The sequence below is a fragment of the Periplaneta americana genome, chromosome 8 (assembly GCF_040183065.1).
Source record: "Periplaneta americana isolate PAMFEO1 chromosome 8, P.americana_PAMFEO1_priV1, whole genome shotgun sequence".
Taxonomy (NCBI): domain Eukaryota; kingdom Metazoa; phylum Arthropoda; class Insecta; order Blattodea; family Blattidae; genus Periplaneta; species Periplaneta americana.
The window spans coordinates 83,027,189-83,044,418 of NC_091124.1; the positions used below are offsets into that span (position 1 = coordinate 83,027,189).

General features: G+C 35.3%; 1 protein-coding gene across 1 annotated transcript in view; it reads right to left on the minus strand.

The window, feature by feature from the left end:
* The window catches only part of LOC138704820 (UPF0047 protein YjbQ), a 73,809-nt gene that overhangs the window by 14,271 nt on the left and 42,308 nt on the right, over positions 1-17,230 (minus strand). The window contains exon 4 of the mRNA XM_069833106.1: positions 6,775-6,816. Within this exon, the coding sequence (XP_069689207.1) occupies positions 6,775-6,816 (42 nt within the window). The remainder of the gene's footprint in view (positions 1-6,774; positions 6,817-17,230) is intronic.

The following is a 17,230-nucleotide window of genomic DNA, read 5'->3' on the forward strand; positions in this document are numbered from 1 at the left end:
AACGCTTGCAACTGCCGAGGTTATATCAGCATCGCCAGTATGCCGGAATTTTGTCCCGCAGGAGTTTTTTCACATACCAGTAAATCTATTGACATAAGCCTGTCGAATTTAAGCACACTTAAATACCATCGACCTGGCCCTGGATCGAACCCGCATAGAAGGCCAGCACTATACCAACTTCGCAAACCAGGCCGACTATAGGTTTGGAAATAGCAGTTGCAAGATGGTAGCATCTCTGAATAAATGTACCAATATGTCTTTAATTAACCTACAAAATTATTTTCCAATTAACCGGAAAAATCTGTTATCTAACACTAGCTTGTCCCATAATTTCTTGATACAAGGAATTCAGACTGTACTAAAACTGAGGAAAAAATAGTCACTTTTTAACCATAATTGAAAAACGACAAATCATTCCTTACAATTCTCCATATTAAACAGCATTACAAAATTAGTCCAATTCTGCAAATGGAATAATATGAAATATTATATTCATAATATGAAATAAGTGTAGAGGAACAAACTTTTAGGTATGGCTCAAGAATTTTTTTATGGCTTGATTCAATTATGCAGAATACCATTAACTTATAAATGAACATACTGTAGGGTTGTGATGGGACAGCAAGGGAAGAAGGAAACGTGAGAATATATTCTGTGTAATCATCAGACATCGGATTCTAGGGCAAATGCCTATTTTGTTTCTTTAGGAGAAAAGTAAAAATAATTATTAATATTGTGTTTCATGGAAATTGAAAGGTATTCAAAGAGTTTTATAGTGCCCTAAAATGCCCTAAAACGGTTATTAGAGCCTAATTTGTTAATATTCGCCTAAAAATGCCTAACTCACTGTCAAGTTTTGCATTTTACTCTTACTTTTTATAATTTATACATGCATTCACTGCGAAATTTAAGGCATTTAAAAAGTGGAAAGTTTGCTTCACACCGGCCATGAAACCATTGATAAAGGAAACAAAATGTTTTGAATCTCACGACACTCGCAATAGATTTCACCGAATTTAACATGTTTGGAGGCATAAATGCCGACAAAGAACCAACCTAAGTTTTGAAGCAGGCAACAATCACAACATGTGCTGCTACCGATTCAGAGATATACCATACTATAAAAATGACTGTTTTCGGTCTGAAACCGATTAGCTGTACTGCCCTTCAGAGTGTCATAAAATCACAATTTTTGGAGAAAGAGTATTTTTGAAATATTTATGAAAAGTCGTAAAACTGCGAATTAGTAGGGTAAACCGTTACAAAATATTTAAAAGAATGGCCCTCCTAGTGTTAACACTACCAGGAAATGCAACAATAAGTGGAACTTTGTATTTTTGTCCAATTGAATCTCAGTAACAACGGTTCATTTGAATGCTCGTTAACAGTTGCTCTTTCCCTCACCTTATTTGTGTTGAGAAGTTTTGAGCGGTAGGACGTTTTCCTGTGAAGTTTAACGCGATAATGCCGAAAAATATAAATGCAAAATCTACATTGATCCGGCAATGGCTAACAGAATATTCAGAATTCACTTATGATGGAAAAATAATATTCTGCAAGATTTGTAGCAAACAGGTATGTAACAATAGTTGAAATATATAAATTCTATTAATTTTAATGAGTAGGCCTATAATATTTATACATTGACTGAGCTATCCTGAGGTATAATTCTTTTTAAGACCACTACACTTTACCCTTTTAAATTCCGATAGTTAAAGTATTTGCAGGTCGTTAAAATTTTGATTCTTCGAACCCACTAACTTTGTGATAGAAATACGGCAATACAACAATTAGGATTTTATTTTAATTCAGTTTACTTTACATTTTTAGATTTCGCAAGAAAAGAAGTGCCACCTAAAGCAGCATGTGCAAGGAGCGGCTCATAAGGCTAAAGCTCAGCAGAAAAATCAACTGCAACAAACTTTACTAACACAGCCTACTTCATCCAATCCCAGCAGCAATTTCTATGCTGATTTAACCAGAGCGTTTGTTGCTGCTAACATTCCCTGGAATGCAATTGAAAATCCGGTTTTAAGACAGTTTTTACAAAAATACTGCAAACAAAATATCCCATCTGAGTCGACCCTAAGAAAAAATTACTTAGACAGAATATACAATGAAACTTTAGCTTCCATTCGGGAGGATATAGGTGATTCTTACATATGGGTCTCTGTGGATGAAACCTCAGATCCTATGAATAGGTATATAGCAAATATGGTAGTAGGAAAACTTAGTCCTGATGGACCTTCGATTCCACACCTCGTATGTGTTACGGAACTTTCGAAAGTGAATAGCCAAGCCATTGCTTATTTTGTAAATAAAGGCCTACAGTCTTTATCTTCAGGTAATATAGACGATTCTAAAGTTCTGTTGTTTTGTATTGATGCTGCCTCATACATGGTTGCTGCAGCTCCACTTCTTAAAACATTTTATCCTAACCTCACGCATTAACCTGTCTAGCACATGGCCTTCACAGGGTTTCTGAAACAATCCGGAATGGATTTCCTCTTGTCAATTCGTTTATTTCTAACACAAAAAAATGTTTTTGTAAAGCCCCATCCAGGATTTCAATATTCAGAGAGAACTTTCCAGATATCCCACTCCCACCTCAGCCGGTTGTTACACGATGGGGAACCTGGATTCAGTCAGTGGTGTATTATTCTAAGTATTTTAAAGAAGTGGTCACAGTTATTGATAAATTACCTGAAACTGATAGTGCAGCATGTGTGAAAGCAGTGAAAGATTGTCTGAATGACTCACGAGTGAAAAATGATATTGCCTACATAACATCAAACTTTTCTTTCATACCTGCAAGCATTGAACAATTAGAACGTGAAAAACAATCTCTTTGTAGCCATATAGCAATAGTAAAGGAAGCTCAAGTGAACATACATTCTGCTTTGGGCGAAACTGGGAAAGAAGTTAAAAATAAGTGGGACAACGTATTAAATAAGAATGTAGGATTTTCATTGTTGGAAAAAGTATCAAGAGTGATATCGGGGGAAAGTGTAAATGTTCCAGTAAGTATTGATGTTTCTATTGTACCTAATTTAAAATTTGCGCCTCTCACATCAGTTTCGGTTGAAAGAAATTTTTCTGCTTTCAAAATGATTCTCAGTGACAAAAGGCAAAGGTTAACTGTGGAGAATTTAGAAAAAATTCTGATGGTGTACTGTGCAGATAATTATAATAAAGTCTGAGCATGGAACTGAATTTCAATAACTTAAAATGAGTAATCTTGATATCAATAATCATTATTTCATTAGTTTCAATATATTAAATTTGTGCAGCTCTGTTTATAAATATAATATAGTATTCTTTTTTAATGTTTAAACATACTTTTTTGTGCGTATTTTAGTGCATAACTAAAAATTTCAGTGAAAGAAATAAGTATGATACCTTGATATGCCTAAAATGCCTATTTTCATTAAAATAGAGCCTAATTTTACAAATTTTGAGCTTATTTTAGGCGCCTAAAACTGCAATTTTTAGTGCCTAAAAATCCGATGTCTAGTAATCATCGAAGACACTGTACCATTGCTAGATTCTCTCTCTGAATTTAAACTGATAACAGCATTATTGAAAATCAATTTTTCTTTCGTAGTACATATGTTATGTAAGTTTCAGTAATTGCCTGTTACTGAATTTCGTGCCCGTTATACTACAAAAAATCGAGTAAACAAATATGTATATATCCAATGCCTACCGACTTCACTTTACGTGATTCGGGTTCCGCATATAGCGGATGGTTGGCAGGACTGTGACCCATTTTCTAGTTGCACAACACTACAGCGGGCCACGTTGTACATGATGTGCATCTGTTGAGAGTTATGTTGTGTACTAGGGTGAGTGTATGTGTAACTGTTCGTGTAGTGTAGTGTATGGAATGGGTGATGAATTTAGACCTCGGATTTTAGGTATAAACCTATTTTGTTCCTCATGATATATACAAAAGAAAAGTTGTATATATACGAATTATGGAAATATATGTTCGAAAATGGTGGTCCTATACAACCTAAAAATACCTAATTTCACGTTAGAAACTATTTTTACCTAATTTTACATTTTCCAATTTCTACAGTTGGTAATATGGAAACGCTGTGTAATTCTGTATGTCAGTTGTGCCTTGACAACAATCGCAGCTAGTAATCTAACTGATGCAGCCCCGTACATGATTGCTGCCATTAAATTACTTAAAGTATTTTACCCTGCCTTGCTCCATATTACTTGTCTTGCCCATGCCATGAATCGCGTAGCTGAGATGATACAGCTTGAATATCCATAAGTGAATAAGCTTGTTTCCACAATTAAAAAGGTTTTTAATAAATCACCTATGAGGATTCAATTATTTCGAGAACAAGTTCCCAATGTGCCACTTCCACCAGAACCTATTCTTACCCGATGGGGAACATGGTTACAGGCCATGGAATATTACAGCAAGCATTAGGAGGACATTAAGAACTTTGTTTTGAAACTGGGGGAGGATGCAGTGAGCATTACTTCAGCTAAAAAACTTCTGCAGGACCCAACAATTGCCGGGATATTGCATTCATCAAATCACATTATGTATTTCTGGTCCCCACTATTAATGCTCTAGTGTCTTCAGGTAAACCGGTCTACATGCAACTGGGATTGATACAGTAGAAGAGGTGACAGAAAAAATCAACTTGGTTCCTGGTTATGTTGATGAAAAAGTTTCTGAAAAACTCAAATCAGTGCTTCAAAAAAACCCAGGACTGACAGTTCTCTGCACAGTTGCTGACATCTTGGCTGGCAAAACACCTGAACATGAATGTGCTGTTCCCTTGCATCTAATACCAACATTTAAATATGCTCTGGTGTCATCAGTTGATATGGAACGCTCATTTTTGGCATATAAGATGGCGTTATCTGAGAAGTGATGCAGTTTCTCAATGGAAAACTTAGAAAAGGTGTTAGTTGTTTACTCTGGCTCTAATTATGGACATGTACAATGAAATAATGTCAAATGTTTCGGCTAATTTGTAATGAGAAATGAAATAATGTCATTTTTTGTTCACCTATTTTTGTAATTTTAGAACCTATTTTGATTTGTGATAGAACCTATTTTAGGTACCTAATTTAAGATTTTTAGGCCCTAAAAGTCCGAGGTCTAGTGGTGATGATGATGAGGAAGGGAGAAAGGGAAACCCCGTGCCGGCAGATAGCCTACTCCTGTCGAATAGCACCAGGGGGCCACCAGGCTTAACATCCCCATCTGATGGATGAATCACTATCAACAGTGACATATGCCTTCTCTTCATATGCACTGCGGAGAGATTTGGGATTTAACTCAGGCATACTGGTGCACAATTTAGTGATTAGAAGTTGTGCATCGCCATCTCTCCTAGTCTTAAGGTAGAAATTTTACATGAAAATTTCTGACCCTGCCTGAGATCAAACCCAGGCTGGCTAATCTGGAGGTAGACATGCTACCACAGAGCTAACTCGGTGGACAGTAAACAAATATTGTGATTTCCGTTTTCATCATCAGCAATAGAAAATGTTCAATCTATACCTCGTCTAAACAATTCGCTATTACTTTCTCCCTCATTTATTTTGAGTAAACAAACACCTGGTATGCGAAATGCACTACACTAGGCCTATATTGAAACTTTATGGATGTTGCAAAGTCAGTGGGCTGGTTACCAAAGCCGGGCATCCAACAACCAAGTCAATGGCACTCAACTGTCTCAGCTTAATTGATACTTATCTTCCATTTGTGTACTTCATATCGTTATTGTGGTGGCATCTATTGCCATGAGTTGAGAATACAGTAGTGGCAGTTATAGATATGAATTATTAATTAATTAAATGGGGGGAGTGGTGCACTATGATCCAGCACTGTGACCTACAATATCTATTACTCTTACTCAGGCATATTCCAACACTGGCTGACTACACTGAAATCCATTATGTATACAAGTTTCGAGCAGACAAAACCATTCATCCCTAGACCAGCTCCATCCATGTGTCACCAGCCAGCATTCGGGGAATACTGTGGAATGATACCGAACTGGAGATCAGATGGAATGACAATACCTAACATGGGGAAACAGGAGAACCTTGAGAAAAACCCCAACTGCGATCTTGTCTGCAGGTCAGAAATTGTATTTTGCTAGAATTTTATTTATAGAGACAAAGATTCTTACTTCCTCAACCTATGGTAACCACATTTAGAATGTCTTCCACCTAAAAATCGAATGTCTTCAGCTGGGTTTGAATCAGCAATACTTATGTCTACTAAGAACTGTGTTCATGTTGGGAAGTTTTGTATTTTCTCCTTCTTCGCATTTGTATGGACCATCTTTGTTGTGGATGACCAAAATTATTACATTTTCGTCTCAAATTGTGGGGTTGGATGCAAGAAAGGCACTTCTCTCAAATGCAGGTTTTGAGAAAATTGATGTTGAAAATTCAAACCGTAATAATGTGATCTATGCATGCCATGTACTCCTGACCTCTATGATCACAGTATTGAACTACAACTTGGTGATCATATGCATAACAGATCAGAGAACACAATAAAGCATTTTACTCAAAAAGGACACATCCTCTAAAATGTCCTTCTTGCACCCAGCCCCTCAATTATGCTTACTTATTATATGGCCACTATATTAAATACAATCCCCCCTCCCTTTTCTACCAGAAAGAGAATCAGGAAAACCAGAAATTACGACAAACAATTAAATATACAAACACATATTACAGTATATATATAATCAAGATCATATCTAAATACACATATATGCTTACCATGTCATCAGGCCCTTCACATGAGTGTCTATAAGGCAAACCCTGGAACAGAAAATAAATATATAATACATGTTTAAGGAATTAATACTGTGCTATGCTATTCTGAAGAACATATTCAGATGCTTGATAAACACAGTAGTTCTTAAAACATCGAAAAATAACCAATTAAAGAAAAGAACATATTTATGATGATAAGAGGCCCAGATTTATAAGAACTAAAAGTTAAGAATAATACAGAGTGTAGTAAAGTGAATGTGATGTTGGTTAGGAATGTTCTTTAATTTGTAAGACAAGTACTGATTTCTAAGTGGCAGTTCAGAGCATTAAAGACTGTTAATAGTACCAAAGGAAAATAATGAATGACGAGAATGGTACCTGAAATGAAGGGGAACATGGTTTGTATGTTCATAATCTATACCGCATAAAACTATTAACCTTTAGCACATATAAATCTGGGCTCTGATAATGATGACAATGGAGTGTATCTCCTATGACATAAACCAGTACTTGGCATTTCTTGACTTGCAAGTCAGCTCCTTCATACACAAGCAAGGCAGAGGGGTAAGCCATGATCTTCCTTCCCTTAGCCACCACTTGTTCATTCAACGTTAAGCAGTCTGGGTATCCTCCCCCTCCTACCTTCACCTTTGATGTGTATTGTAGGCTGAATTTTATATGACGTAATCTTTGCCGACTACTATCATAAACATACATAATTCTGGTAACATTTCCTTAACGACTCCATTTTAATGTATTGTACATATATTATATAATCTTCTGTGTGTAATATGTAACTTCAGTATCTTAGAACAGTAATTTACTGGAAATGTATTTGTTGGAATGGTAAGATTACAAATCTACCCACGTCTATGGAGTTGGTATATAAAGTTATTCACTCCATACCTCTGTTTTAATGACATTAGTACTCCATACCTCTGTTTTACTGACATTAGCACTCCATACCTCTGTTTTACTGACATTGTCACTTTAAAGTACTGATTTATTAATAAAGTAATATCTCAAACACAATTTTGTCCAATATTCTTTAGAGAAGATGAAACTATTGGGGATCAGCATGGTTTTACGTGTAATAGATCGACTACTGATCAGATTTTTTGTATTCAACAGATATTGGAGAAAAAATGGGAGTATAAGGGTACAGTACATCAGATATTCATCAATTTCAAAAAAGCATATGACTCGGTTTAGAGAGAAGTTTTATATAATATTATTATTGAATTTGGTATTCCCAAGAAACTAGTTCAATTAATTAAAATGTGTCTCAATGAAACGTATAGCAGAGTCCGTATAGGCCAGTTTCTGTCAAATGCTTTTTCAATTCCCTGCGGGCTAAAGCAAGGAGATGCACTATCACCTTTACTTTTTAACTTTGCTCTAGAATATGCCATTAGAAAAGTACAGGATAACAGAGAGGGTTTGGAGTTGAATGGGTTACATCAGCTTCTTGTTTATGCGGATGACATGATTATGTTAGGAGAAAATCCACACACTATTACGGAAAACACGGGAATTTTACTTGAAGCAAGTAAAGAGATGGGTTTGGAAGTAAATCCCGAAAAGACAAAGTATATGATTATGTCTCGTGACCAGAATATTGTACGAAATGGAAATATAAAACTTGGCAGTTTATCCTTTGAAGAGGTGGAAAAAATCAAATATCTTGGAGCAACAGTAACAAATATAAATGATACTTGGGAGGAAATTAAATACTGAATAAATATGGGTAATGCTTGTTATTGCATGGAAGAGAGTTCTAAGGGAGGCCGAGGCTCAAATTGGGCAGTAGAGTCGATGATGATGATGAATGCTTGTTATTATTCGGTTGAAAAGCTTTTATCATCCAATCTGCTCTTAAAAAAACTTAAAGTTAGAATTTATAAAACAATTATAATACCGGTTGTTCTGTATGGTTGTGAAACTTGGACTCTCACTTTGAGAGAGGAACAGAGATTAAGGGTGTTTGAGAATAAGGTGCTTAGGAAAATATTTGGGACTAAAAGGGATAATGTTACAGGAGAATGGAGAAAGTTAAACAATGTAAAACTGCATGCATTGTATTCTTCATCTGACATAATTAGGAACATTAAATCCAGACATTTGAGATGGGGAGGGCATGTAACACATATGGGCAAATCCAGAAATGCATATAGATTGTTGGTTGGGAGGCCGGAGGGAATAAGACCTTTGAGGAGGCCGAGACGTAGATGGGAGGATAATATTAAAATGGATTTGAGGGAGGTGGGATATGATGATAGGGACTAGATTAATCTTGCTCAGGATAGGGATCGATGGCAGGCTTATGTGAAGGCAGCAATGAACCTACGGGTTCCTTAAAAGCCATAAGTAAGTAAGTAATAATTTTAGTATATGACGCTTATGTAAATTCACAACCCCGATCTTCTCAGTAATATGTGAGTAGAAGATAAGAACTTGTATCCAAGTGATTGCCGTTCTATAAATATTAATGAACAATTGTGGCTCAATACCAGGATTGGAAAAAAAAGTTGTTATTTAAAAAAATAAAATAAAAACATGTTTTTTGTGTTTTAAACTGTTTTTAATACTGTTTTAAACAGTGGCATGAAATAGTGCGTTTTTAAAATGTGTTGTCGTCATTAACTAATGCTGAGTTCTTGACAATAAAGCCATTAACTCGCTTGCTCTCCTACGTTTCTCACACACAGTATTGTTTAGAGGAAAGTGCTGGGCATATGATTCTGATCCATTTATTTCTGAAGACTGCACAGGGGACAAAGTGGTGAAGAAAAAATTCCAATTTTATTCAAGTGCTTTGACAAACAGTTATACCCTGTGAGTACCGGTAATCATCAAAAGGATGCAACTGCACTTTTTCTTGGACACTCATGAATTATATTTAGTATATTGGGTCTCTTCCATCTTCTATTATTTGAAATTTCGTGGAAATAGTAGATATTTTGAGTTGATTAATCTTTCAATTGTTGAAACTGATAAAGTTGACTTTTTTTTTTTAAATATTAAACATGTTTTATACATAGGGTTGTCAGATGTGTATTGTAAAAATTAGCGAAATTCCAGATTTTTTAAAGAAAACTTCGGAAAACTGGCATTTTAGACATTTTAAATTTATCGTGCTGTTTATTAAATTAAATAAGGTTATTTATTCATAAAATTAATATCCAACTTAAAGAAAATACATTTTATAAAACTTAATGGTGAATTTTGTAAAAAAAATATATATATTTATTATTTCAAATTTACCTCAGTTTGATTGCTTATATTTATCTGAAGATCTATCATCTATTAACAGTGAGAAATAATTTTTTTACAACATTATAAAAAAGCTCGACAGTCCCGTTTTGAATTAGTACAAAGTTATAATTCTAATTTCATTACAACAGTATGGCATCTGTTCCTGCTGTTTGACCATCTGTGGTTCATTGTGAACTTAAGAGGGATTATTCCAAGTGGGTACATGCCAATTATACACATCTTTCCACCTCTTTAAATCAACACTTTTTTGTAATGGAGGTTCCTCATCATTGGAATTTTGCTTCCCTAAATATTTTGACAGCATACTTAAAACACCGATTAGTTTGGATTTACCATTTATTACTTAGATCACATACCATGAACACAAAACACATTTCCAATCAAACTGTATATCCAGATTTCTGCTTTCTTATGATGCCACTGTTGAGTATCAATTAGTGAGCAAGTGATCATGATCGAATGATTACTTGTACCACAGATAAGGCTGCCAAACTTGCAGGCTTTTTCGTGCACTCAATAATCAAAATATTTCACGAAGTAGAAGTGGCGTTTGGTGGTTTAATGACTCAGTGGTACAACAGTAAAAATTGGTACCCTACGTTGTACTTTCAAAATTTTAGTTTATAGCTCAGTTTTTCATTTTGAAAACTTAAGTCAAGTTTGTAGAAAAGTAAAAAAAGACTAGAATATTTTAAACTTTAAGAATCTTAAAATCCTTTTTCAGTGGATTTCTTATAAATATAACAAAAGCTGCTTCAGATGACAGGCCTACATGCAGATATCAGCATTCAGATTGTCTGCACTGTATATCCTACAAAAATTCCTTATTAATAATAATGTTTGTTTGGAAAAAAGTTAAAGTTTGGCTCCATGAAGTCAGAAGCACCACTGTACATTTTATAAAGGCCTGAATAGAAGACAAACATGATTTCATATTGTAAACAAGTAGGATAAAATAAAACAAGTAGAAAACGAGAGAAATAACTTGTATGGAGAGGAAAAAAAGGGACAAGTTTTGATGATATAGTTTTAAACACCGTTTATTTAATGGAGAAATAAATAATAAACATAATAGAGAATTCTGTTGGCTTAAAAATTAATATCATCATACAGTTTTAAACATTGTGCTTAAAACATTTAAATCAACGGATATTGTTTTAAACAATTTTGAACACATTGTTTATAGTGTTTTGTTTCAAACATGCCAATCCTGCTCAATATATCATTGAATCTTTTAATGCATGAGGCTGCTGGAGGCTTATACATTAATATTAGTATTTGCTAATCCAAAATCACCGAACTTTCACTTAACTACTTGTAAGAAGTCTGATAAAAATTATGAGGCTAAGAGTTTGTCGCATGTAGCCTTGGACTTTCTTACCCTTAAGAGAATTTTAGCCCTCCTAAATCTGACTCAGTAGCTGGCAGACAACCCGAGTTTATTGTTGTGTGATCTGTGCTCATTGCATATTTCATGCCATAATGACTGAGCACAATTGATCAGACAATCTGCATCAAATTTTGCCATAAATTCAGTGACACACAAGCAGAGATAATTGAGAAGATGAAGATGAAGAAGACCTTTGGTATTATTGCTATGGCATAAACGTAAATTAATGAGTGGCATAATTGTTTTAAAGATAGCCAAATATCAGGCAAGAGTAATAAACATTCTGGCATTGTTTTACGATTACCAAAGTTTTGTTCATTATGAGTATGCTTCTAATGGTCAGAAGTTCTCTATCACCTATGAGATGATTTCTGCCTCAGGAGACCGAAACTGTTGCTGAATGGTGACTAACAGCTTCAACACAATACTCCCACACATTCAGAAAATCTTATTCAAAGCTTTTTAATCAAACACTGAATCCCACAGGTCCAACAGGCATCCTATTCTCCAGACACAACTTTTTGCAGTGGCTTCTGGTTGTTTCTTAAATTAAAACAAGTCACTAAAAGGTTTGTAGATAATACCTTACATTCTTAATCATTAAAGAAAAGAAGACAAATTTAATTCTATTATGGAAATGAGTGTTAGGAAAAACTTTGCTACATGAGAATGATTTACATGGAAGGGCAATGCTGTTCTCAGCACAGTGTTGCAACTTTAGACACTTTCTTTTACCGCATGGACTATAGATTTTTAAATAATGCTCTATAATTGGAATAGAAAAAAGATGGTAGATGATGGAAAATAATTTAAGAGAAAATATATGACAATTCTGTAAAATCTATTTACTTAGAACTCAATATTATTGTTTTATTGGCAAAAGTGCAAAATCTTATAAGTCCTAACAAAGTTATCAGGATTTACGAGGTTTTGCACTTTTAGAAACAATATGAAGAGTTTGCGGGGAAAAACTATGAATGTCACAGTTTTGTTAAGGCTGATGTCATTATCTAATTCAATGGATCACTACGAAATTTAATGTTGTTCCTATGAAAAAAAGGTAAAAAGGAGAATTATCACCACGAATACAGTACTTCTTTCCTTTATTTTCTATAGAAACAGCACTACATCTTGCAGTTATAGACTCAATTAGATCATTATCTAATCCTTCACAGAAATGTGACATTCGTTTTTCCCGCGAACTCTTCATATGTAATTTTCTCAGTTGTTTTTAATAAAAAGAACATCAAGATTTTGTTATGATTCTAATACTTCAAACTGTACACTGAAAAAAGTTTTCTCCTCTTGTCCAACAAAAGTTCATTTGTCTATCCACTCTTATTGCTCTGTAGCCTACAGTCTTAATGCCCTGCTCAAATTTATTTAAGGACAGCAATTTAAAAATCCCTCCATCCCATCTGTAACGGTAGAGGTCTTAATGTGTAAGACTGCGGAAATGTTTTGGTCCTATCATAATGTGTCCAAATACAGAAAGAAAAGTTACAAATAGACTTATTACATTACAGTACTGCTACATATTCATTGGTATTTTCACTAAACTAATATTCATTATTTATAACCCACATTAAACAACCTACACACTGCTGATATGTATTCTCGAACTGTTATTTCTATGTATGATTATGAAATTTCAAGCAAAATCTAAAAAGCAGATCCAAGAACTATCAAACTCAGGTTGGCTCTATAAGAGACAAAGACATAAAAATGTTCTGTGGCAAAGAAACAGGGAATAAATAAATATTATTGTTGGCTTATGATAATATCATATCTGATTATAGAAGTGCTTCTTAATTGCTGAACATAATATGCAGTAATATCAACGTCCAGCCTGTTAAGAACTAAGGGAAAATAAATGCTGCTATGCAGAGCATGAAGGGGAGAAAGTATTTTATATTTATTTTGCATCTTTACTGCTGTCTCTATTTTTCAAATGAAAGTGTTAATTTATCTTTCTTTTTTTTCTACAGTGGGTACTTCGACTCTCATCTTTGATTCAAATAGCTACCTTATGTCATGTCAAAACTGTAGATCACATCACTGTCATAGAAATTGCTTGTGGTGCGCTACTGGGGTGAATCTACTCATACAGTCTTAGAAACAATTGATGGCACGACTCTGGGTGGTGAAAAAGTTTAAGTATTGAAGAGATTCACACCAGTACATTTGTATGTGCTGTCTCCTTTCAGTTCAAGTTGGGTGACTGTAAGACTCTTTTCGTTCTGTCTCTGTACCGTTCGCCTGGTGGAGCAGTCAGTAACATGCTGGCTTGTGACGTCAGGGGTCCAGATTCAATTTCTGGTCAGGTGGGGGATTTTAATTTTTTTTAAATAATGTCGCTAATTTTTATGCATGTTACCTGTCTGCATCCAATCTTTTTTAAACAGAAGTGAAACAACTTATACTCAAGATCTGTGAGTTAATACTTGGCTCGACTTGGAGACTAAATGTTATATATACATACAGAATGTCCCAAAAGTTCGGTCTCATAGGGAAAGTCAGAAACCTTGAAAAAATTGAAGTAATGTTTATTTGTTGCAGGTAAATGAATCTAGATGAAATGGATGCCAGGGATGGAAAGTACAGTATGCAAGAGAAAGTCGAAATTGTGATTCTGCATGCCTCAGGTCTCTCCCAATGGGAAACATGTGCTGAATTTCACTGTTGCCATCCAAACAAACTGAAACCTGGACAACGATCTGTGGGTCGAATCTTCACATGCTTCTAGGAAACTGGTTCTGTAGCAGAGATATCATGCACAGGACACCCAAGAACATCCACCAATTGTGACAATTCTGTCGTTTTTCTTGCCAAGGTAGCAGTAAGTCCCAAGCGATCATTGCGAAAGATGGAACGGGAACTTGGAATTTCCAAAAGCTTTGTGCACAATATTCTGCAACGACATAACTTTCACCCTTACAAAACTCACCTTGTGCAGGAACTGCATGGTGATGATACTGATTGGGTTACTAACAATGAATTAAACAGTTCGGATATCATCAATGACGAAGTATGCTTCCATTTAAATGGTCATGTGAACTGGCACAACATAGGGTACTAGAAAAGAGACAATTCCCACATAGCAGAAGATGTTCATACCCAAACAAATCCCAGAATAAGAGTATGATGCACGATACATGGATAACAGAGTGTGAGACTTGTTTCCTTTGAAGGAGATGTCAACACTGAACAATATCTACAACTCTAAACGATGTGTTGGGACCGTATGTTGACGATATGCCTCTAGCAAAATGTCAGAGGTTGTACTTCCAACAAGACAGAGCTCCCCCACACTTCACTTTATGTGTACAACAATGGTTTAATGGGAACCTTCCTGAACGATGGACTGGTGGCAGGGAACCTGTGGAATGGCCACCATGGTCTCCAGACCACCACATCCTTAGATTTTTTCTATGGAGGCACCTTAAATCTGTTGTGTACACAACACGTCCATGTTGAATTGACGAACTCAAAGACAACATTCGTGCTGGTCGTCATGTTATCATAGCAGCAATGTTATGCAATGTACAAAGAACATTCCATGCTTGTATCCATAACTGCAGGGCTCAAGCGGGGCATCAATTTGAACATTTATTGCTATAATGCTTTTCCTACATGAAACAAAGGCTATATTATCAATATTCAACTTTCATCACTTCAAAACTTAAATTTTTCCCACTTTCCCTATGAGCCCAGAAGCAGAATGGCTGACCATCTATAAGCATCGGATTCACAAGTGCCACTTAGACCATCTATTGGACTTGGACATTCATCACATATATGGGCACACAATGTGCCAAAACAAGCCTAAGTGCAAGATTCATCCCAGATCTGGGCCCTTAAAAAGCAAGCCAAGCCATGGCCTAAAGAGTCGCAATTTGACTACACTGGGTAACAGCAGATAGGTACGAAACTTATGAACTACAAGCTACTGTGAGAACAACCTTGACAATCACGTCAGCAATGTTACACAAAATGTCACAAAGGACCTGAAGATGTGTGTGAGATGTATCCAACTCTTCAGCCTGTCCTACACTTACCTGGGAAGAAATAAAAAATCATCACCTGAATAATTTCTCAACAGATGCGAAAATGTTTTGAACAAGAAGGCAGACAGTTTCAGAATCTTCTTTTCAATTGGATGAATAAATTTGTGTTTCAACTGCTTATATTTAATTATACCGGTATTTTAAATTAATAGTTCATACTGTACAGAATTAGAGTATTGCATGGTGTATAATAACTACCTTCTCTATGTGAGCAGAGTCTACAAACGACTTGGCTGAGATCTGAGCCGCTGCATTGCAGTTTGTCTAAAATCTACTGACCCAAAATACTGCAAAATCATTTTATTAATTACAAGATATTGTCAGTACAGAATATTTTGATTTCATTACTTAGTATTAGGTTGTTACATCAAGAAAAAATAATCATGGAATTCCACAGATCCAACAACATAACTATATGGCAGCGAAATTTGGAGTCTTTTGATATAAGACTTACTGAGAATAAAGAAAGATTGCTGGACAAAATTCGTTAAATCACAAGAGAAATTATAAAATTCTACAGGAACTATAAATCACACGCATTCTAAGCCTCAGCAGTCTAGTGGTCTTGCATACATAAGAATTTCAAGACAGCATATTTGGTCCATATGAATGACCTTAGTGTGCATGGGCTTATCTCACCATCCAGCTATAATCCACAGTCCACATGAACCATACCACACTCATACTCGGCAAACCTAATAAATATAAGCATAACTACAAGCAGCATTTTACTGAAATACTTCTAGAAATTTTGGACTACTGGCTGACAGAGAAAAAAGTTGACAGATGCATAGCTTTATTGTGCTGCATACATTTATGTACAAATAAGTGTGGGTGCAATCTCCTGTTGACAATGCGAATAAGGGCCATACAAGAAGAAGGGGGATGAGATAAAGAGAACAAGGAGAATACAGGGAGAACAAGAGAAGAACAAGAAAAGCAAGGGAAGTACATGGAGAACAAGAGAAAACATAGAGAACAAGGAGAATAAGAAAAACACAAGAAAAGCAATGAGAATACAAGAACAAAGGAAATATAAAGATAACAAGAGAAATACAAGGAGAATAAGGGAAATATGAGCACAAGAAAAATAAAACGAGAATAAGTAGGGTGACCAGACGTCCTCTTTTGTCCGGACATGTCCTCCTTTTTAGGCCTTTGTCCGGGGGTCCAGACGGAGATTTAAAAAAAATTAAGAAATGTCCTCCTTTTCGTAACTTGTATACCTGATATTTTGAAATTATCTGATTTGACGCCATTTTCAAGTAATTTGCCTGTAGGTGGCAGTAGCATCGATGGAATATATGCTTTGCCAATGATAACTCTCTTTGCTCCTCCTTGTTATGGTCTTTGCTCAGAGGTAGCTAGTAAATAGAGAGATCTAGGTGCAAATGTAGATCTGTTTCCGCATTATCGCCTCGCAGTCTGCCTATTCTGCTTTGCGTGTAGTTGGTTAATTATTTTGTTATTAATAGATGTTAACATACTTTTAAGTATGATATAAGCCTAAATCTGTACTGTAAATATTTTGTAATAAAATAACTATTGACATAATTCAAAGTATAATATAGGCTTCTAAATACATATTTTCTGTCCTCTTTTTTTTGAACAATGTCCTCCTTTATGACGCTTTGTATTCTCTTTTTTATCGATCTGAATCTGGTCACTCTAAGAATAAGGAAACAAGAGAACAAGGAGAATACAAGGACAACAAGGAACATGCAAG